The 23,787-nt window shown below is 30.6% G+C and overlaps 2 protein-coding genes across 5 annotated transcripts; both read left to right on the top strand.

The window, feature by feature from the left end:
- Positions 1-12,880: 12,880 nt before the first annotated feature.
- LOC122596138 (tRNA (guanine(37)-N1)-methyltransferase 2) lies at positions 12,881-17,933 on the top strand. 4 transcript variants are annotated; one of them, XM_043768664.1, is made up of 12 exons: positions 12,881-12,937; positions 13,069-13,173; positions 13,935-14,032; positions 14,198-14,302; positions 14,503-14,565; positions 14,791-14,864; positions 15,285-15,777; positions 16,059-16,154; positions 16,539-16,697; positions 16,810-16,916; positions 17,052-17,126; positions 17,670-17,933. In XM_043768664.1, exons 2-12 carry the CDS (start codon positions 13,079-13,081, stop codon positions 17,778-17,780), a joined length of 1,476 nt encoding a protein of 491 aa, XP_043624599.1. In that variant the 5' UTR covers positions 12,881-12,937; positions 13,069-13,078; the 3' UTR covers positions 17,781-17,933. The 4 variants fall into 4 exon arrangements, with proteins under 4 accessions (XP_043624599.1, XP_043624598.1, XP_043624600.1 ...); XM_043768663.1 differs by lacking the exon at positions 12,881-12,937 and adding an exon at positions 12,953-12,984 and having other exon boundaries at positions 16,068-16,154; XM_043768665.1 differs by lacking the exon at positions 12,881-12,937 and adding an exon at positions 12,955-12,984 and having other exon boundaries at positions 14,791-14,852.
- Positions 17,934-21,525: 3,592 nt separating this feature from the next.
- On the top strand, positions 21,526-23,200 carry LOC122597559 (glucan endo-1,3-beta-glucosidase 8). The gene is made up of 2 exons (XM_043770137.1): positions 21,526-21,881; positions 22,042-23,200. The coding sequence occupies exons 1-2, from the start codon at positions 21,526-21,528 to the stop codon at positions 23,162-23,164; spliced, it is 1,479 nt and encodes a 492-aa protein (XP_043626072.1). The 3' UTR covers positions 23,165-23,200.
- Positions 23,201-23,787: the final 587 nt, after the last annotated feature.

Raw genomic sequence — 23,787 nt, forward strand, 5'->3', positions numbered from 1 at the left:
GCATACATGGTAAAGCAGAAAAAGAAGTGTTTAAACGAAAAGGAGAATGTAGAAAAAACAGTAAGATGTGATCTGCTTTGATGATTTCCTTTAATTTCTTAGGAAAAATCCTTACCCGGTAACTTTATGATATGATTTCTTCCATCCAGTAATTATCCTGCAGATAGTGACTTTATGCCATCATGGTTTGTGTCTAGCAAACAGATCATGGATTAATTGCTCCTCACCGGTACACAGATTCTAGTTCTCACTCTACAATTTATACATAGCTATAGACCTATAGTAAAATTCCTAGATCAGACCATAATGTACCGGCTGATTTGCAACATGTTCGAACTTCAAACTATTGCTTTGAATTTTCTCTTGGAGGTAAGCTTTAGCAACAAGGATTGTGCAACTTTCGACCAGTTTGACTTGTTTCCTTGCAACCTAAATTTGTATTATAAACATGACCCTAATCAATCCATTCATAAGTAAATAGTTTGAAATTTCCATCTCCTGTTTAAACCAAACCATTTGGTCACACATGGGTACGTAACTTTAGTAGCAGCTCTCACATTACTCGCTTGTTTTCAGATCCATTTACCTAATCTGCAAGCACCAAAAGCCGAAAAAACAACAAGAATTGAAGGTACGTAACATCTATACTTTTCGTGTTGGAAATTAGAAATACAGCTGTTGGATAAGTTCTTGAACTCTGCTGTGGTTTTTTGAAGACCTTAATGTATGATTCTTACTAGATGAAACTAATTTTCAGTAGTCAACCAAACTAATTCAGCTTTCCTATAACAAAAATACTAATCCATGCATGGTTTGGAGGCTCCAAAAATAATTGTGATTCAGTTGAGATACAGGCTAATGAATTGCTTACATTCATGGATAGAAATAAATAGTCATAACTTATTGAGATGTATTATTATCATCCCACAAAGTAGCTCGCATACTGCATGAAGTACAGTTTAATTTGTCATAACTTAGTTTTAGCAAGTTACACAAAGAAAATAAGATTTGATATGGGACTTAATCAACTGTAAAAGTTCATGTGAGAATCATTCTTCATTATCAAGTATAACTTAATCTGTTCATATTTTAGCATTGTTGTTATTTTCACTACCAAAAAAAAAAAAAAAAACTAAATAGTGAATGAATTTGTTCATCACTTATATCATTCACATATGAACGTATCAAGTCTCATAGTTTTTTCAATTCAAATAGTTTCTACATGAACCTTTTCCGTTACAAATAATGTCATTGAAAAAATGATATCAAATATATAGAAACATCTTATTGTTTACAATTCAAATTCTACCTTTATATTTTTCTGAACCTTTTTTTTTGTTATGGACTCGATGATTCTAAGTAGTCAGCCCGAAACATCATTCATCAGTTTCAACTGATCTAAAGTGCGCATCAAATCTTAAGAAACGACTCATTAAAAGGTGGTTTATTATTTTAGTATGGCTTTCGTATTATCTTATGTTATAAAATTTATTTATACCAAAGTAGTTGACAAATTGACATATGAACTCAAGTACTTATAGAACCCTGTATGGTCACTCCCTCACGCTGTATCGTTGTGGGCTTGCGTATCAAGCCAAAATGATCAATAACTTTGTGATAGTGATGGTCACGATGTGAGGAGTCTGAAAGAAACGTTGAGCGTGTGGCCGTAAGCGAGGAGGTGTAAGCCTGGATTGATCGACTTGTTTTACCCGAAACTCTTTGACTCATTTTAAATGTTTTTTCTTCTGAAGCTTCCAAAGCTGGAGTATACAGCAAATAATAGTCATTGGAATTATTACGTCTAGAACTAGAAGAAGCAGACACTTTGAAACAAAAGATTCTTCTTTGATAAATCCGTCGAAATTTTGTCATACGCTAGTCCAAGTCAACGTGTTGTCATGCCTATTTACATATGCTTTGATATTATCGATATTATAACTAATTTTTCTTCTTGAAATATCGAAGTTACAGGTAAATTTAGCTTATTACAGAAAACTTTAGCAGTTCATAAGATAAAAGATTTACACATAATTGACATGTATTATAATCGTGCATGTACAATTCGTGATGGCAGATGATTCTTTTTGGAAAATGAAAAATAAAATTTGAGGCACGGTTGTGATCATTTGAAAATTAAAATTTCTGTGAAAACTAGAAAATTGAACAAAACACAATGTATATTCTAAAAACAAATTGAGTTAAGTTTCAAATTAGAGTGTTGGACCAGTTTTGTTGGACTTCACGCACTATAAAAAACACACTGATTTGAAACTAAAAACACATTGTGCAATGTGTTTTTAGAAAATACATTGTGTTAGGTTCAGATCACAATATGTTTTGACTAATTTTTAGTTTGCACGGAAATTTAAGTTTCAAATAAACATTTCTCATTTGAGGTAAACCGGTGATTGCTGGTTTTGATCAGAGGTTTATAAAAAGGAATAACGTAATAAATTTATTGTATTAAAAAATTTAATACTTAAGATATTATCGATTATCTATGTGCTATATACATAGAACATACACATAGACCAAGTCACCCAGGTTCAAGTTTTAAAAGACAAAATTCTATCATAATATGTTGTAGTATATTTGAGCGGATTATTAGAGAGTTTTTTTTCTTATCAAAATAAAATTAAAAAGAAACACTAAACTTTGAATCATTGATAGGCGGCTTTACATACCAAAACCCGAATGAGTGAAACAACGTACTAGTCATATTTGGCAAGACTGAATTCTAGAAGAAATGTAAGGAAAATGACAGGTTGGGCCGTTGGGAGAAGAAAGAAAATTAAAAATGAGTTCTTTACTAAATACATTTTAGTGTTCTCCAATTCACTCTAGATCTTATTTGAAAAAAAATAATAAAAAAATATCCAATTACTCTTTTAATTGTAAATACATCATCAGTGGTCAATCCCTGTTTAAGAGAAGGACAAATTACATTAAATTATACTCGACTAATATTCACACAATGCGACGGCAATGATGGTAACAACGACGGTGACCGGTGACAACGATAACGGCGAATGATGTAGATTATTTATGTAATGCTAATTAATGTAAAAAGGGAGTAATTTAGCTATTTTAGTAGTTAAAAAATATACATGATAAATTATTTTATTAAAGGTATTTTGGTAAGCCATATATATTAATTGGTGTGCATAAATGTGTATTATGAATGATGAAGACATTTTAGGTTATCAACCCTATAATTTGAAGTGGAAGGAGGTTGATGTTTTATAGTTAAAATGCTTCTTTTTTTTAACGCATAATTTTTGTGTCTGAGGTAGTATAAAAAATCTAATTTGCTAGGTCCTTCCATAGTAAACAATGTATTAATTAAATATGACTATTAGAGATGAAGTGCCCCGTGGTTCCTCGCTCAACAACCGCATAGAGGAATGCCATCAACTGGGCACTAGATGTTTACGTCTTTGTGATGGTAGCCGATCGAATAGTGGAGTACAACAACATGACCCGATCAATTGATGGCGTATGGATTATATACGTGAAGGTCATGAATTCGAATTTTAATTTAATCATAATATTACACTATATGTATGTTTTAATGTTAGTTAATCGTGAAATCACTTGGTAAAAGATCATAACAGGTCGATTGGCTTTCTTTCTTTCAATTCTTCTTTCATTTTTTTTGGTCAAATTGTTATATTCATGATGCATAAAATCCGTAAAAACAGATTCTCATACATAGTGGATAATCCACCACAAATATCTAGATCCCTAAAAAATATTAATATCTGCGAAAACACATGCAATATAATGTAACACTAAAACAATAATTTATAGGTATATTTTTCTTCGTTGAGCAAACTTAGTCAAAAGCAGGTACAAGGACACAATTGGACGAAATATTATTTTACTCATGGATTATATATATAGAGAGAGATATGCAAATCGAAGGTGCTTAAGTTGCGAAGGGCCTTTTTCAAACTATTTTGGTGCCACTACAAGTACCATATGGTATATATTTCTCCCCATTATCGCCAATAATAACTAGAATTAATGAATACTTATTCGTACCTAGTTAGATCATCATCGACTCAATACAGGAAACTTGGTCGGAAATCCACACTCCAAAGACGTTGTTCGACTATCGCGAAGCAACACAAGACACGGTTTTATATACTCAAGCGTTGTGTCTCAATGCTAATGTGTTGGAAAGACTACGACTAAATATAAGGTTCGAGACTTTTATTTTGACTTTGAGATATATATGATGAAAAATAATGAAAGCGTAAAAGTTTGATTAAGTTTCGAAAAAAGGATGAAGGAAGCTAGAGTTTTATCTTTGATTCCCCAATAAGGTCACTCATGGAAACTTGAGAATGATTCATTGATTTGAAGATCTACAAGTATATTGTTGTGATGAAGACAATCATAATGTACGTATTTTTATGTGCAATTGAATTTACTGGTGATGTATATATATCTAGAATGAAATAAATTAAGATTATTAATGTTGCTTTAATTAGCTTGTTTCAAGTTGGATAAAAACGTATGCTACTACATTTTTCTCAATGTTTATTTTGACAAACTTAACCATTAGTACATATCTATATGTTGCATCGTATATATGTACGTTATAGTCGAGAAGAAAATAGAAAGAAAATTAAAATACAAGTATGGTCCAGCTTGAAAATAATAATACATTTATTTGAATATTAATCTATGGTTTACAAAAATAGAAAATACAAGTTTGATTCATCATATATATAGCTGGGGAAAAAAAAAGATACATTTTAAGCGAATGATGATACCCCGTATATAATTTATGATTTTACAGTTTCTAAGATACATCATATGTAAATGTAATAATGTATACAATTATGCAAAATTACATAGCTTAAACTCTAGTGGTCAGAGGTATCTTTTAAATCCATTATGTGGGCCTTAGCTGAGTTTACCCAAGGTCTCAAGTTTGAGTTTTGGGGTTCTCATCTCAAAAGAATTTTTCATGAAGAAGGGGTTGGAGATCTAAAAAATCTCTGGTTAAAATTGTCTCCAACACGTTTGAATCGAAACTCACTTTACAAAAAAAAAAAAAAGTTTTAATTTAGTTTTGTCTAAGTAAACTAAACCTATCAATGATGAGTTGGTGTAGTGGTTTGGAGTTTTCCTAGTGACCTATAGGTCTTAGGTTCGAACCTTCATTCCACCAACTTTGAGATATACTTTCTATGAGGGCTAGGCTTGGGTATATCCAGGTTCAAGTTTGAGAGGGCAGGGTTTAAATTTACTAATCGTCGTGCATTCGGGCGAATTAGTAGAGAGTTTTCCCCATATTGTGTATTTGAAATAGGCATTTATAGTTCGAGGGAGCTCTCTAACGCGGACCTGGTTAATACAACGTATGCTAAACCTCTTACTGTCGAATCACGACACGAAGTTTCAATCGAAATTCACCTTTCAAAAAAAAAAAAGTTAACTAAACCTATTTATTTTATAATTACTTTGTTAACTATTAATAGCCTGATCATGACATTTTGATCAATGTTTTATTTGATCGAATTTTTTGAATTCTAGCTGGTTGATAATTTACATCAAATTTAATATCATAGTCTTATAATAATGAGGGGTTTCCTTTATTTGAACTTTGTCCGTTTCACATTCCAGATAAAAAAAAAAAATGTTAAATTTGGAAAAAGTTACTCAGGGGTGATACCAAAAGTAGATAAAAAGTGCTAATGTCTCCTTTAAATTTGAAATTTTATTATAGATTTTTATAATTTCTTCAAAATTTAAACTTACCCTTTTTTGTATATTTGATTATTATAAGTTTTTTTAGTTTTGCTTTGTTTTAAAAAGTTTTCTTGCATCACTTTTGATATTAAGCTGGTTATTTAACTCAAGAACTATGTGTTAATATTATGAATACTACATTTTGAATGTTCCTAGGCAAGAAGGTTCTATATTTTAGAGGTAAACAAATGAATCGAGGAGGGCAATTGGATATTTGGAACTTCTGCTGCTTCCAGAACATTTGACCCAAATGCTAGCTTTCTTGGTCCATCCACCAGAATACCAAGTTGTTATATATATGTTGGTCCTAAGAAATATACCATGTGTCAATATTCCATACAATTTTCTCTCATATAAATTTGGTGTTGATAATTACAAAGTTGTAAATTAATCCAAAGTTTTATTTAAAGTTAACAATTTCTATCAAAAAGTTATCCAGAATATAAACTAATATAATATAATCCTCTTAAATAATTGAACAAACTAAAAAGTGTCGTGATTGGTTACTAGAGATGACTTTTTTTGGAGTGGGTGTGAACTCAAGAGTCCAATTTCACTTGTTAATAAACATTACGAAATTTTATAGTCATAGTATTTAAAATTTTAAATAATAATCCAGTGTTCTAACAAGGTATTTCTCTACTCAATCATATTCTGGATTTGAGAAAACACACATATAGGTTAATTAGAACTTGAACTTAAACCATATGTAACTTAACTAATTTATATTGAAGAGAAACTACATTACAGAAATTAGTTTCCATGGGACCATGACAATTGACGGTAAGCCTAGTAATTAGGAGCATGAAGTATAAAAACAGAAATCGGGTTTAAATTTTACTTAATGACCCTCTAATCATATGACACGTGAAATACTTTTTTCATGTTGGTTGTATGATTTGTGAAAAAGAAGACCGATTAGCGATAATAAATTGGTTGTCGGTTAAGACTTAGAAAAAAATTGTAGTAATATTTGTGTCTTGATACATTTTGAATAATTAATTACTCCGTACTGTGTTACGTGGAGATTCTATTTGAATATAATTTTGATTTTTGTACTTTAATATAGAACAAAAATACAAAATGAACGAAGGCCGGCTTTAACTTCATAACAGATGCAACGAGTCAAGTGAATGACTTGTCATTTTTGAGAAGGCTTCCAGAATAAATTCACTATGAGTGTAGGACGAAACCTAGATCGATCAAATGCAAAATCATAGTCTCTCTCTCGGACAAGACAAAATCATGTTAAACTATATCTAAACATTAGTTTAGTGCCTGTTTGTTTATATGATAATGGAGGGTACGAAGTAAATTTTCAAAAAAAAAAAAAAGTTTGAAAAGACATAACAAAAACTTTAATTAAAACTTTTAGTTTCTTTTTCAAAAGCAAAGCCTTTTGTTCCAATACTCCTAAATATACAAGATTTAGGTTTTATTAGAATTATGTGGTACATTAACCTCAACGGATTTACAAGTTAATAACATATCAACTTTTGTTTTTTAAAACGACATTCTAATCTACTTTTAGTCCTAGATTATACGCATGTCTGAGATGAAACCCAGAACTCATGAAAAATCCATATTAATTCACTCTTAAAAATATGGAAAGTGAGACTGAAAACCAGATGAATCTCCAAAGTCAAAGACCTTACTAATTTAAACTTGCTAAAATAGCAAATGTTAGACAATAATTAACTCAATCTAGCTTAATTATAAAAGAAAAATGAGTCCAAATTTCATATTAAAAAGCAACTTGTTAGTCAAAGAAGGTGAGAGCAAGACCATAAACGGCCAATATAAATACAAATGGAAAGGCATTTTTGTAACTCATATTTTTTAGCACTACACAAGTCTACAACTACGTACCACGCCATTTGTTCCCTGTATATATTTTGCCACTCACCCAATTAGCTAATTAAGAACCCAATTAATCGATCAATGAATACTGCTTATTCATACTTGATCAGGTCATCATCTCAGTACCGCCAACTTCGTCGCAAATCCACTCTCCATGGACGTTGTTTAAGCATGGCAAAGCAACAAAAAACGAGGTTTTATATACTCAGACGTTGTATATCGATGCTTGTTTGTTGGAACGATAAGTACGATTGAGATATAATTTGTTCGATCGAGATTAGTGAAGTTTGATCCATTTTTGAAAGAGAACAAGGTCAACTGTAGCAGCTCCTTAACTCGAGATTTTAGATACCAATCTTGCTGTTATTAGATATAGCTAGCTAAGTTGTTTTGGTTTAATTAGTGTATGTATATATATGTATATATACTCGATCGTACGTAATATGAAGATGTACGTGTTAATTTGATGATCATCATATCATATGTTATTCTTATCATCTTATGTGCAAATCAAAATTTAAGGAATATATATATATTATATATATATATATGAGTTGTCCTTAATGTTATATAAGATTATAAAAAATATGACATGGTGTCTGGTGTGTTGTGTAACTCGACATACATGTACTAAACTGGTTAATCATAATTACACGTACCTTATATATACAGCGTATCTTATGTTATATCTTTACGAATCTAGTATTTGAAAATTATGTATTGGCAAATTAAACTTTAGATATTAATAATTGTTGCATATCATATGCTTTCTGATGATATATGAAATTTAAGCTTGATCGATCCAAAAAGATACACGTCGACCGAGACCTAAGTTTTGTTTGTTTGTGTTTATTTTTATTCAATTTTGACTTAATTAAATTGGATGTCAATGTTATATAAAATTTTGATATTAGTTAACCTTCAGCAAACAATTACATGACGCAACCTTTTGGCAGGCAAGTAATTAGCGAAAACGGTAATTGATATATAGCTAACTCAAGAACGATAAAAAGACCTTTAATTCAAATTGAAATTAGGGAAATAGGATCATACTTGTCACTATTGTTAATTATTTGTCGATATTCCATTTAATTAGTTCAAAAACTTCTACTTTTATTCTGGAAGAAATTTGGTAAAAAGTCAACTAACCGCGTACCTAGCTTGTACGTTTCTGGTAATGCGTCATGCGTGTATGCTTTGTGTTAGTGTGTGTATTGAATATGTACGAGTATATAATAATTTTATAAAAATGTAAAGTTTACTAAAATACATTAATGGTCAGTAAGACAAATACTTCTAGTAAAAGTTGATATTCCTATTTAATTAGTTCAAAAACTCTGATTTTATAAATACATTAACGGTGAGGTCAAAAAGATGATATAGTTGTTATTAAAATTTAAAAGTTAAGACAAGTTCTTTCTTATACAGTATGTTTTATAACTAGATTATTGTCCCGCGTAATACGCGAAATAACATATTTAATTAGTGACAAGTTATTGTTTCACAATATCATACATTGACAACCATATATAAAAGATGTTGAAAATAAATTAATTAGTATCATGATGCCAAAGTTGTAAATTAATTAGTATCTTGTTGTTAATGTATGTCTTTATATGGAAAAAAAACATAAAATTTCATGATTTTATGTTTCTATAAACAATTGGTAATACTTCAAATTATTGTGTCAAGTGATAGTTTAAAATTCAATATAAACAGATTTGTTTAGCGGAACATAAATAAGAGCTCTATATGGATTTGACTTCTCTTTAATTGGTGTAACTATATTAGTCATTTTTTATAATTTTCACATAGTTTAATGTTTATATAAATATACATATAAAGAAAATTTAACAAAACAAAAGTAGTTAGCATTTGAACCACGTATGTCTGAGATGGAACTCAGTATTATTGAAAACCCTCTTAATTATCCACTCATACAAACTTTGAAAGTGTGATTTATACCCTGATGGATTTCCTTAAGGTTTAAGACCTTGCCAATAGCTCATCTTTTAAAAGTTTACTTTTTGTGTTTATAGTTAACCTTTTGAAATTTTTTAAATTAGTTTCACATCAATATATTAAGGTTTCGGATTATGTATTTATAGTTAAATTTTTAGAAATTTTCAAAATATTTTTTTAAAATCATGGTTGAATTTTATTATTAATATTAATAATATTTGAAACAAATATTGGATTTATGTAACAAATTTAAAAACTAAAATATTTAGGAAATTAAAATCTTAAACTTTAAATATTTACTTTAATTAACATAACTTATGTAAAAGCAAATTATAATACAATAATTAAGATTTGAAAGTTCATAATATAATCTTATAAGAGACCCTAAATTTCAACTTCTATATTTATTACGAAAAACATATAATTAATAACTTATTAAAAAGTGTCAAGTAAAAAGTTTTTCAATTTGATAGGATCAACAACATAAGCAAATGTTAATTAAATAAAATAAAATATTTCAGTTGGTTAATAATTATTTAAGAAAATCGTATTTTTGTATATATAAAAGTAAAATTATATTTTCTGTATATTACACGAGACAATATAAATACGTGAAATAAACACAATAAGTTTTAAGAATAACATATTTATTAATTATAGATAAAACATGTTAAAATACAATTGTATTGTTATTTAAAGTTTTATTTGCATCAAAAATGGCTAGTAAGATATATAAATTTTGGTATAATGACAATGTAATGTTAATACATTTAATACTGTTGAATATAGTAATATTCAAAATTGCTCTTTAGTGTAGCTGTTTTCTATAATATGGTTGTTATATATTTGTATAATGACGATATAAAAGTAAATATAAACAAAACACTGTATCTACTATAATTAAATTTCAAACCAACTCATTTAGGTGGGTTGGCCACCATGACATCATTGAGAGTCTGTTGTCTTGAAGAACGTATGTTCAATTCTTGTCGTGGATAAGACTGATAATGATAACTAATCATCGATGCAAAAAAACTCAACATTGAGGTTTCGTAGGTACCAATTCGGTACACGGGATCAAAGAGTTCCCTTCGATCTACCTTGTGATTTAAATGAAATTTCAAAAAATATATTATCTTCTTATTTATATAAAATCAAATACTCAATTAAAAATCTTAAACTACATTATGTATCTATTTAATAAAATAACATATTTATTTTATGTTTTTTGTTCGAATAATCTAACTTCCAATAATAAATTAGACAATCTAACTTCCATATTTTAATGTTTTGTTCTAGTATTTTTCTGTATTTTATAACTCCTTTTTTAATTTTTTTTCTTGTAATATTTTGTCAAAATATAAAAGGTAATTGTTCTTGCATTGAAATTTAAATATGCGTACGAAATTAAACTAAGTTAATAAAAAATTTAAGGCTTGTAATGAAAAATTCAAACTCATTATGTTTTTATAATTATATATCATGTATTCAATCTCTCTATGTAACTAAAAGATGATAATTTCATAGGTGACATTTTTAGTTTTTTTGTCACATTAGATTTTTAATAAGGTGCCATATTTTCCATTTAAATTGTTATATCTATGTTGCCATGTACAATTTTTATCATCAATTTTGATCATAATCATTAATCATAATCCTAATCATTAATATTTAATTTTCCATTTTATATATAAGTACAAAGATTATATACATTATACTACTTTTTTTTTAATTAATTCAATGATAATTATCTTTTATCAAATAAGATTGTTTATTATATTATGTTTATTTTTTGAAAAATATTTATTATATTATATTTAATAATTATATATCATGAGAAAGACTTTTATGATTTAAATATTTATGTTTCATTAGTCTTGCTTTTATACTTGGCGTATATAATATATTCATAAACTATAATTTTATTTTATTTTTTCAGTCGTAATCTGATAGTACTTTATATTACCATAACTATGAATGATAATGTAACTATCAATTATTGTTATTATATTTATGTTCTCAATTATCCCGCACAACATACGAGTTTAATCTAGTATCTAGTATATATAGTGAATGACATGCTTTTTCTTTTATTAATAAATTAATAATTATCTATATTAGTTAAATAATAGTCGGATAATCTAAAAGACCTTTAATGTATATAATATAATTGTAAACGATTTGATAACTTAATAATACGGTTACAATATAAACTCATACATGCATGAGTATATATATTAGTTCATTATGTTTACACATTACACTGATCGATCGATCTATGGCTTCCTAGGAACATACATACTTTATTAAATATACAAAATATAATTATTTCAAATAGAAGGACTAATATTGTGTTTTCTTAATATTAGTGATTAAATATTAATGGTGAAAACTGTAAATTAGTGATGAAAAAAAAAGTGTAAATTATCCAAAGTAGATGGACTAATGTTGTGTTTACTTAATATTAAATTTGGTAATGGTACTATTATTTAGATCTAAGGGTTGTAATCAAAAGTTTGAACTTATCTAACGGTCCTTGTTTCTTTATAAAAGAATTTAGGACCTTGTTATATATATATATTGGTAGATATAGATAATATAGACTAATTACCTATGTACATAAAATTATGAAAGCATTTTGTTAGTCGGAATACACATAGGAAAGTTATGAAGAACGAATTATGTCTTGCAATTTAAACATTTTAAACTATTATCTTATATTTTGTATTGTAAAGAGATGAACGCAAACAAATTTATATTGAGTGAGAAATAAAAACAACAACATAATCTCATGTATGAACCATTTTTGCATTGTGCATCACCCGATTCACCCTTATTTAATTTGATTTCAAGTTTATTTAAAAGAGATAAAGTAATAGGTTCATTATCTTACAATAAGTTGAAATTTAACCTTAACTAAAGTTGTCATCTCATGTTAACGAGATATATTGGTTTACGTCACGAAGCTTTCTAATTTCCACCAACTGAAAAACTTACTCGTATATTTTTTTTTGGAGAGTGATATATCTACAACAAATTTTGGTAATCTACAATAATGCATGTTTTACACACTTGTACATTGTGAATTAAAGTATATATTTTTATTGCAGATAGTTAAAATATGTTGTGGATCACTTCCATTTTGTAGTTGTTCTAAAAATGACATAACCCCACAATGTCCAATTATATGGGCTAGTTATAAGGCCCATTAAACAATACAGTAACAATACTACTATTTGACCCGTTTAAGTACCAATCCGCCCATGTGAAATTGATTTGATTTCATGATTATTATTGCTGCAAAAAACAAAACCCTACTAATAAACCCCTTCAAGATTCTACAAACCAGGTTCCAAATTCTTTCTTTCTTTTTCAATGAAGCTCTTAACTATACATGTATCCATTATCTTTTCTAGAATTTTTATTTTTTTACCGATAAAGATACTTCAACTGAGCAGTAATTTTTGTGTGGTTTTGTAGGAGTATTAGAATGTTGGATGAAAGCAAGTTTGATTTGCATTTGAAGTTATGGGCACTTAGAATCCCAAAAGAATTCTGCAAGGCTGCAACTAAGTTACTTAATGGGTATATACATACATTATATATATAATTTTACTTTTTTTTTTCTAGGCAGTACTCTTGATACATACATTTTGAAATCATATATATGACATGTTCACCGGCCCATAGAAATATGTTTAGAAACATAGACCCAATTGTTCAAATTACTTAAAATCGATTTTTGACCATGTTAACACCTAGTACTGACTTTTGCCGGTTTTGACCAAAACAATTTTTGGCTGATTAGGCGGTACACGAGTGGCCGTTGACATTGTAGAGATTTTGCAAACTTATTAACATGTAATTTTTTTTCATTAGATTTTGTAGAAATTTCTTGCATTAAGTTGAGTTGTTTATTCGGTTGGTTAGATGATAGTTTGAAGAAAAACACTAATATTATTTAGTTTTTGTGGGAACTTCATTTTTGTAGATATTTCGTATTTGTCCCCTAGATGATGTTTAGTAGTTCCATATGGTTTGCAGAACTTATATAAACGGTCCGACTTTGCTTGTGTTATATAAAAGAAAAATTATTTGCTCATATTCTTTCTTATCTGATGTTCTGTTAGACTATTTTTGCAAAGATAGGTGATTTTTTATGGACATGCCACAGCCCTAATGTAAATAATGTCTTCGAAAGAATTGGGTTATCATTATTATAGATGTTATTTGAACGGCCTTTGTTGATTCTCATGAAATGTTCAACGTTAATCTTTGTTATTGGTATATTGTAAACTTTCACATCAGATATTCAGATCATTAGTTCTTTTTTGGTCTGCTTGTAGACATATGTTTGACAAACCACGAATCAAGCCCATCACAGAAGACCCAACTAGTGATAAGACCCGCTATGTGATATTATCTGAAAGTGTACAAAATCCTGGTAAGAATCATTTGCCATGTAAATTTCTTACCTTTGCTCTTTGATAATCAGGATGTGAATTTTATTTCCAGCAAGCCTACTGCTCTCCTTATATTAATAAATTGTGTACGTACTTTCATTCTTTTTTATATGATAATATTTAAGTCATCATGCTCTTTGTTGCAGATCTTTCAGATATCCCAACAGAGAAACTTAACGAATTAAAGAAGCTATGCAAGATTGAAACAGTTCCATACTCATTGACACTTGGATATTCCTATTGGGGCACAGGTAAATTTTATACCCGTATATTAATATCTAGACTCAAACTGTAATAATTTTCCGTGTTCTTTTACTTCTATCTTACTTTACCTGGTGTAATTTGGTGGATCATTTACAATACGATTTGTTATCTTTATTTGGTTTTGAGTCGCTTACATAAAAGATCTATTTTACCAAATACATGTTTAGTGATCGTTATTCCGCTGCAGACTATGTGCTGAAGCAGGTTCTACCTCCAGGACTCGAGGCTCCTTCATCTTTCGAAACCATAGTTAAGTATTCTGTACGTGTTAGTTCTGTTTAGATTTTCATCCAGTGTTATTTTTTAAAACACAAGACTGCAAAGTGGATTTCAACAAGTTGTCCTAATGGCTTGAGATTTTTATCTATAACTCAATAAGTTTGAAGACTTGGAATTTCGGTGCAGAAGTTTTATACATGTTGGGACCAACCGACAGTTTTTTTGATGAATGAGTTGACCTCAATTTATTTTTCAGGTCACGTTGCTCACCTGAATATACCAGATGAACTTCTTCCGTACAAGGATGTGATTGCAAAGGTCATCTATGATGTATGTGCTGACTTTTTATTTAATTCAGATGTGGTAAAATGGGCGGGTTGGTCAACTGGTCAACTTCATGATTTTGTGAATGCATTGTGCCAGGTTAATCTGGAGAACTTGTTGTCCAATTATACAAATTTATAATAATAATAATTGATATTTAGTGTGTCAAGTATTATTACCAAAATTATATTATTTCAGTAATAGTTTAATTTTTATACTGAAGTAATTTGGAAGGTTGAAAATACACTTATCATGACTTTCATTCCATTTGACCCGGTTCGGGTAAGTTAAGGTCTTCGATTTTATTCTTTCAACCTGTTAGGGATAATACAGAACCTGCATCAACCTTTTCATTAGTAAATGGGTTGAATTTGCAAATATAAGCTCTTCTGTCTATTCTGATCATCTACAGCTTTGATTTATCAGAAAAATTACCCCAGAATACAGACAGTTGTCAATAAAGTTGGCAGCATCGCAAATGAGTTTCGTGTACCCAAATTTGAAGTTTTGGCTGGGAAACCGGATATGGCTACAGAGGTTAAGCAGTATGGTGCAACCTTTAAGCTGGATTACGGATTGGTTTATTGGAATTCAAGACTTGAGCATGAACACATAAGACTGGTCAACAAGTTTCGACAAGGAGAGATCATCTGTGACATGTTTGCAGGGATTGGTCCTTTTGCTATCCCAGCTGCCCAAAAAGGATGCTTAGTGTATGCCAATGATTTAAACCCAGACAGCATTCGCTATTTAAAAGTTAATGCAGATATTAACAAGGTTAACGATACTCTTCGTGCTTATAATATGGATGCAAGATTGTTCATGTCTCAATTAATGGCAGTTCCTGTTGGCGAGTTAAAAGATGATGCTTCAGCTTTGGCTTCACCGGCGAAAGCAAATTCTGAAGAAAGGAATTATGGTATGTGTCATTCCATTCAGTTTGTTTAGTATACTTTACAACAAAAAATAACAAGAAGAAATCCAAAAATAGTTTCAAAGATTTTATACTAGTAAGTTAAATCTATGATTATTGAACTAAAGTTTTTGGTCAGAAACTTCTGTTACCATATGGATTAAATAAATTTGGGATCTTACTGGTTTGTAACCAAGAGTAACATGGTCAAAATGATTATTTTCATCGTTATCTGCTTTAACTAAGCTATACTTGATAGTATTTTTATATCTTGTTTGGTCTGGTAGAAATTGCAGGAAGGAATATGTCAAGCAAAGATGGTGATAATATTTCATGTATGAAGAAAGAATCAATGGTAGCCTCCACTGCAAGCTGTACTGAAGGTATGATGCTTCAGTCAACTTTTGTATGAGTAGATTACCATTAATTATATTTGTCTGGTACTTTAAGTCTGTTAATATTTTGCAATATTAAATTTATAGCTCGCGTGGCCCATGAAAATCTAAATGTTGCATTTGATACTTAATATTTTTAAAATTTGTTTGACTATTTCGGACCCTCTTAACTTAATGCCCATTGTTTGCTGAAGTCAACAACGAAAGTAGTGGCGGTGTCAGTGAGCAAATGGGTAAATCTTTCTTAACACACAATGTAGCAGTTTTCGTTGGATGGATAGAATTATATGAATTTATGTAAAAACATTTATTCAGTTTTAATGATTGCATGTTTCATTAAGTTGCCGTATGCATCATTAATCTCTGAAACAGAAAATGGAAGCTTAAATTGTGCTGAGGCTCATGTAGCTGTCAAGACAAAAGGAAGCAAAAACAAAAGAATCAAGACTTCTGTGACTTTTAGTGATAAATCATGGGAGCACATCGATCATGTGATAATGAATCTACCAGCTTCTGCTCTACAGTTCTTAGGTAGATATGGTTCGAAAAAACATGGTGGCAATTGGCATGCTTTATTTTTCCATAAAAGTATCACGAATGACAACAAACTAAACTGAAATCCATCAATTTTTATTCATCTCAGATGTATTTAGAGGCCTTATACAAAGGAAATTTTGGAAAGGATCTCTACCATGGATTCATTGCTACTGCTTCATCCGATCAAACGAGACCCAAGAATCAGTGGTTTCGGTTAGCTTTTTACTCCCCCGTACACACACACACACAAAATATAACAAGAAAAACATCATAATTCATAACATTAAACAAAAGGATTTTGTAGACTGTGTCATAATGTATTATCTACTGATAACTTCTTTTCTGCAGGAAGCGGAGTCACTTTTGAATGCTAAGATACGTGAGCCAATATTTCATCGAGTTAGAGATGTTGCTCCAAACAAGGTAAAACCGATTCAAACTCCATCAAAAAGTTTTTTTTTTTTTTACGGGAATTGTTATTAGAGATTTGACTAGGACAAAAAGGGGAGAAAGCATTGTTTTCACAAAATGACAGTGGTTCTGCTGTTAGGGCTGTACTCTGCATGTATGGTTACATCTTTACAAAATAATTTTGTTGAGGTAATATACTTGTAAATGGGTCGTTTTCAGTTATGTTTTATTCAAAACAGGTCAAATTTAATAATTTAGCTTAAATGTATTTACCTTGTATACTTATATGGATCAAAAGCAAACGGGTTCAACAGGTTGCCATATATGCTTTTTGCCTAAATCAATTTACCAAGTCGTTTAGATCATTTTCGTGATAATATAGCTTTTGTTAATGTAACATAATTATCTGTAATTAAGAAATGAATTGTATTTGTGGATTAAGATTGACCCAATGCCCTGCACTAATATTACTTGTTACAACCCCAACCCGTTATGATCTGTCACCCAACCCATTCATCTTTTGCTTCTACTTACTACAGTCAATCTGTTTTGCAGGCAATGTATTGCCTGAGCTTTCAGTTACCTGAAGAAGCATGCATTAGTGAAGAAGCATGCATTAGTGAAGAAATCACTAAGAAGTCTTCAGGTTCTCTTGATAGATGTTAGTATGCACCTCAAAAAAAAAGGCTAGTTTTTGGCATGGAAAGAAATATATATCAAGAAAGTCCATCTTTCATGAATTAGTTATTGTACCTTTTTTACATCATCAATATTAAGATACTACTTTCAAGTAAATGGCCATAAAGTGCTTATCTGAAAGACATTCATCCTACACTGCACTGTAGTGCTCATCTCTTCCTTAACCTGTTAAGTTAACGTGTGTCTAAGGTTATGCATTTGCAATAAACTAATCACTTTCTCTTTTTTATTTAGACAACATTATCTTATAATACGAACATTATTACGAAGATCATAAACAAGAAAAAGGACAAGTAGAACCCCACCGTTGAAAGATGCAATCATGCTCTTTATGAAGAAAGCATATCTTCTTGACTGGAATTGCATCATATGGTCATAGTATATACGTATATCTTTATACTTTTTATTTCAAGTGGGTACAAAAACAAAGACCAAAAGCTTGATTGGTGAACACACCGAAATTAATATCGAAAAAGCTTAAAGAAAGCAAGTGATAGGACTGCATGGAAATATATAACACGTAGATTCAGGCTGGAAAGTTTGATTAAATATGTTCAAGGGAGTTGGTTAATCTTTCCTTTATTTCTTCTTTATGTTTTGCACCTTGTCAAAAAGATGAAGTTACTTTTTTTTTCTTCTTGTTTTCTATCTTCATTTCAGGACATTGTTATGTTGACCTTTTTTGGTAAACATAAGAGCCCATATGGGTCTTGGATAATGTACTAACTTCTGAATCTATTTTAAGCCTCATTGAGCTTCATTAGTCAAGCTCTAAAATGGGTTGTTCAGGCTTGTTTACATCGAATCCAGAATTGGTAATATTTGAGCTTGAACAGAAGTTACTCTCGGTAATTTCAAGTACCAAATTTGAAATCTTATATCGGCTCAGCTTGTCTGTTGATTTTTTAGAGTCGATTGAGTTAATTAACGTTAAATTGTTAAACGAGAGACACGAGACCAGTGATTATATAGAAGTTTATTAGAGCTTGAATTATGGGATGAGTTTATCGAGTTTGACGAGCAAAGTTAACTTGAAAAAAAAGTTACGAGTAATTACTAATATTTTCTTTTCAAATAATAGAGTTGGATGTCGAGAGTAGAATTATGAAAAGTACTTAACTATGACTCGTTTACATCCAATAGGTTAGAGTGTACAAAAGCATTATGTTATTGTGACTCTTATATACATTAAATCAACTTCTAATTTTGTGTTTATGTTTAAATAGACGAAGTGCTTTTACTTTTGTGCAAAAAATTATTACAACTTTCAAACCCGGTTTTACCACCACCAATATGACTTTTGAGTTTTGACTACTACTAATTTTCTTTCAATTTCTTATGTATGTCTTATGTGCAACAAAATATTTAGATTATTTACAAATTTTATCTTTGCAAACCCTAATACATTTAAATACATATCTTTGTATGGCATCTTTGTATCTTTAGATTATTTAATATTATTATAAATATAAATGCACTACCTTTTTTTATATAAAAAAAACAAAAAGTGTTATAAAATTAAGTGATGATTCCATTAGCTGATTTTCATGTCGACAAAAACAAATAGAATCTAAATAGTAAAAAGAAAGCAATTGTTTTGACTCAGAGATATACTATAAAATATTCAAATGACTGTAAATTTCTACTACTTCGATATTCTTGTAAAGATTGCTTACTTTTTCATTTAGAACTATACCCGTGCAATGCGATGGCGGTAACGACGACGGTGGTTTAGTGGTGTTGGTAATGGGTAGTGATGACATCAACAATTGGTGTCGAGTGATGTAACCGTGTAAGTTGATGTAATGGTGATAGTGGAAATATTTTAAAAGATAGAGACTTAGAGTGTAAATTAAAAAGAGAAGTAGTAAATTAATTCATTAAGGACAAATTTGATAATCTCTAATAACCCTTTCCATATAGGGTGTTTATAATTTAATACTTTTGCATCTAACCATTTCAAAAATAGGGGGTTAATAATTATTATAAAGGAGCATAGATAACAAGTGTTTTTCCTGCCTTCCTGGTTCTTGTTTGGGATCATATCAAAAACATCATGAAGTGAAAATCGATAGCTTGACTTTTATTGATGAGTATTTTTTTTTTATCTAAAGACTGAAGCCTGATTGTAATTGACGAAAATATTTTTTTTTATTCTTTTTACGGTACTCAAAGTCAAGACCCCGGGTCTTATTTTGTCTAAATTGTATTCCTTATTGTTTTCCAGACTTTTTTTACATTTATGACACATGATATATAACAACTTTTACCTTGTTTCATTATTTTTTTAGAAAAAGTTATCATTGGTTGATGGTCTAGTACTAAACCCCATATATTTACAGCAGAAATAGTAACACACTTGAACTAATTTAGTTTTAGACTTTTCGTATCTATTGAGTTTTAAACTAGGCCGTTAATTGAATTACAACCTTTGAGTTGAGAAAAATAATACAAATCTGAACCTTGTTACATTTCTAAATGAAAAGGTTTGTTATAGAAAAATCGTAAATTGAATCCATTTGAACCCACGTGACTTTTTTTTATAAGCCAAAATCAAACCCATTGTATCTAGCATCTTTGGGATACCCATACCACAATGACGAATCCCTCAAGTAAACAATTTTTTTTTACAGTTGAAGAATGCACAGGTATATGTGTTCTAAACCACACGGTTTATACACATAATAAATAATTAATCAACACCGACCAACAAGCAAATAGTTTAATGGTACAAGGTAGCTCACACAAGTCTCTTAGTGATGCAAGACCCATGTTCAATTCGAGTCTTGCAGATGGGACATAGTTTTATCCTAATTAGATGTTGGACTTTTTCCTCATACAAATTATTGAGGGTGAGGAGGCTTTCTAGCGCGGACTCGGTTAAAACAACGTAATTTAGATTATTGTTAGGAGCAATTGACCCACAACCTCAAAATAATAATCAACACCGATACTAAACCAAACCTAAAGTAGTCTATTGGTACGTTGATGTTTTCATAAACAAAGCCCTTAGGGCTTTACTTAACATGCATAAAAATGTTGTACGTTTCAATATCAAAAGCTCACCCCTGATTATTATGGTAAGTATACAACTATTTAATACACCTTAAAGAAAGTCTTGCCCTTAGGGCTTTGTTTAACAAAACCCATATATATCTCATCATGGTTTCTTATTTAAACCCATTTACAAATAAGCTAAACATAAAAAACCTCATTGCCATATTTTCTAACCCCAAAGTGGCAACGTCCCAACTAAGCATTCATAGAAATTAGAAAGTTAAGTAAAATTAAAATCAAAAACTTATCCAAAACTTTCTACACCTTTTTATTTTAATAAACAATATAATAATATAATAAAAATTCATTTTGGTGACAAAAGCATAACCATCCCCAAAAAGTTACAAAAAAGAAAAATATATTAATATATCTATTGGCCATATGGAATGTGACAGCACACACATATTGCATGGCTTCTTCATCCATCTTACATTTCACATAACTGAAATTTTATAACACAAAAAACATACTTTCAAATCACACACAAAATTCCTTCAAATTTTCCCTCACTAAAATTTCCAATAACTAAAAAATATACATTCAACTCACACACAAAAAGTCTTCAAATTTCCCCTCACAAAATTTTTAGAAATCAAATAACCAAACACCCACAATAAAATCAAACTAAAAAAAGAAGATCAAAATCTCAATAAGCATGACGTCAATATGGGGAATGGGGATGACATCATTGTTAATGGTGTTCTTGTGTTTTTCGATAGCGAAATCGGAAGGCGAAAATGTGGGGGTGGGAGTAAACTGGGGAACAATGACAAGCCATGAATTACCTGCAGAAAAGGTGGTGGAAATGATGAAAGAAAATGGGTTCAAGAAACTGAAGCTGTTTGAAGCAGAGAAGAGAATAATGGAAGCACTGATTGGTTCAGAGATACAAGTGATGGTTGCCATACCCAATTTCATGTTGTCTGATATGAGTCAAGATCCAAGTTATGCTGATTATTGGGTTGATGCCAATATTTCTGCTTATTCTTATCCTGGTGGTGTTAATATCAAGTAAGCCCCCACCCCCAATTATACATTATTTTATTTTACTAATTTTTTCAATAATTTTTACATTTTATTTGATTATTTAATAGTTTATTGTTTTCTTGATTTGAGAATATTTCATTGTATCTTGTTATATGAAAATATATATAATATATGTGGTTTTCAGGTATGTTGCAGTTGGAAATGAGCCTTTTCTGAAAGCATACAATGCTACATATCTACAAATCACATTACCAGCTTTGAAAAATGTCCAAAATGCCCTTCATCGCGCCGGGTTGGGTGACCAGATCAAAGCTACAGTCCCGTTGAATGCTGATATCTACGAGTCTCCTGAGTCAAACCCTGTTCCGTCTGCTGGTGACTTTCGGCCAGAAATCAAAGATGCTACTATTGAGATCATCCGGTTTCTTAATGCCAATGATGCTCCGTTCACGGTTAACATTTACCCGTTTCTTAGTCTGTATGGTAACCCTTACTTTCCTATGGATTTTGCGTTTTTTGATGGGTCGAATTATAAGCCTGTTAAAGACGGGTATTATCTCTATACCAATGTGTTTGATGCAAACTACGATACGTTGGTTGCTTCTTTAACGAAAGCAGGTTATCCAGAAATGAAAATTATAGTTGGGGAAATCGGGTGGCCTACAGATGGTGACATAAATGCTAATGTGAAAAACGCGAAAAGATTTAACCAGGGTGTGATTAAACATGTTTTGAGCTCGAAAGGTACCCCCAAAAGAAACGGGCCATTGGATATTTACCTTTTTAGCCTTCTAGACGAGAACAAAAAGAGTACAGCTCCGGGCTCATTTGAAACCCATTGGGGTATATTTGAATATGATGGTAAACCCAAATATGAGTTGGACTTATCGGGCTCCAGAAGAGACAAGGGGTTAAGCCCGGTTTTAGGGGTGGAGTACAAGAGCAGAAGGTGGTGTGTGTTGAACCCACGGGTCAAAGAACTGGACGGGCTGGCTAAGGAGATTGATTATGCATGTAGTTTATCTGATTGTACATCTTTAGGCTATGGATCTACATGTAACCACTTAAGTCTGTCTGAAAATGCATCTTATGCTTTTAATATGTATTATCAACTTCAGGATCAGCACGAATGGGATTGTGATTTTTCAGGGCTAGCGATATTGACAAAGGAGGATCCATCTGTGGGTGAATGCCGGTTTCCAGTGATGATTGCATATGGTACTTCAGTAGTGGTTCATCGGACCGTTTTAAAGGTTTTGTTTGGTGTTCTTGAAGGTTGCATTGTGTTCTTGCTTCTTTTTTCTTAGCATTGATTGTATTGACTTTTAGTACATTTTTAGATTGTGATGATACACACTGATTCAACTCAGCTTTGTAAAGAAAGTGCAAGTCTATGTTGTTTTTCTTATATTACAGTAATTATATATTACAGTTTACGAGGAATGAGCAACACTGAACTGCTACAATCATTATAAGGCTCTTTCGAATGCATTTATCTCTAAACATTCGACAAAAAGTTTATCCCAATATTTTCTTTATCTTCATACCATGGGTGAACTTCTACTTGCCCGATAAAGAATGACAAATGAGAACTCATTGACTCCTTCCAAACTCTCTATATAAACTGAACCTGTCTAAATTCAAACATACCAATTACAAAGGCAGCAACTGCCTATCCTTTTGTAACTTAGAAAAAGCAGTCAGACGACAGTACACAATAAAAAAGCAGAAGCACTAAAACCCAACCCAAGCCTGACCATATTCTCAAACTGAAGAATCCAACCTTGTGGAACCAAGCACACTTGGACATAAGACAACAATAGCAGGCGATTCCCACCAGGACCCGAACAATATGAATTTTATAGCCACAACAAAGATTGCAAACCAATGCTAACAAAATACGACAATCTAAACAGTGATTAAACAAGCA

Source organism: Erigeron canadensis, chromosome 4, assembly GCF_010389155.1.
Source record: "Erigeron canadensis isolate Cc75 chromosome 4, C_canadensis_v1, whole genome shotgun sequence".
NCBI lineage: Eukaryota > Viridiplantae > Streptophyta > Magnoliopsida > Asterales > Asteraceae > Erigeron > Erigeron canadensis.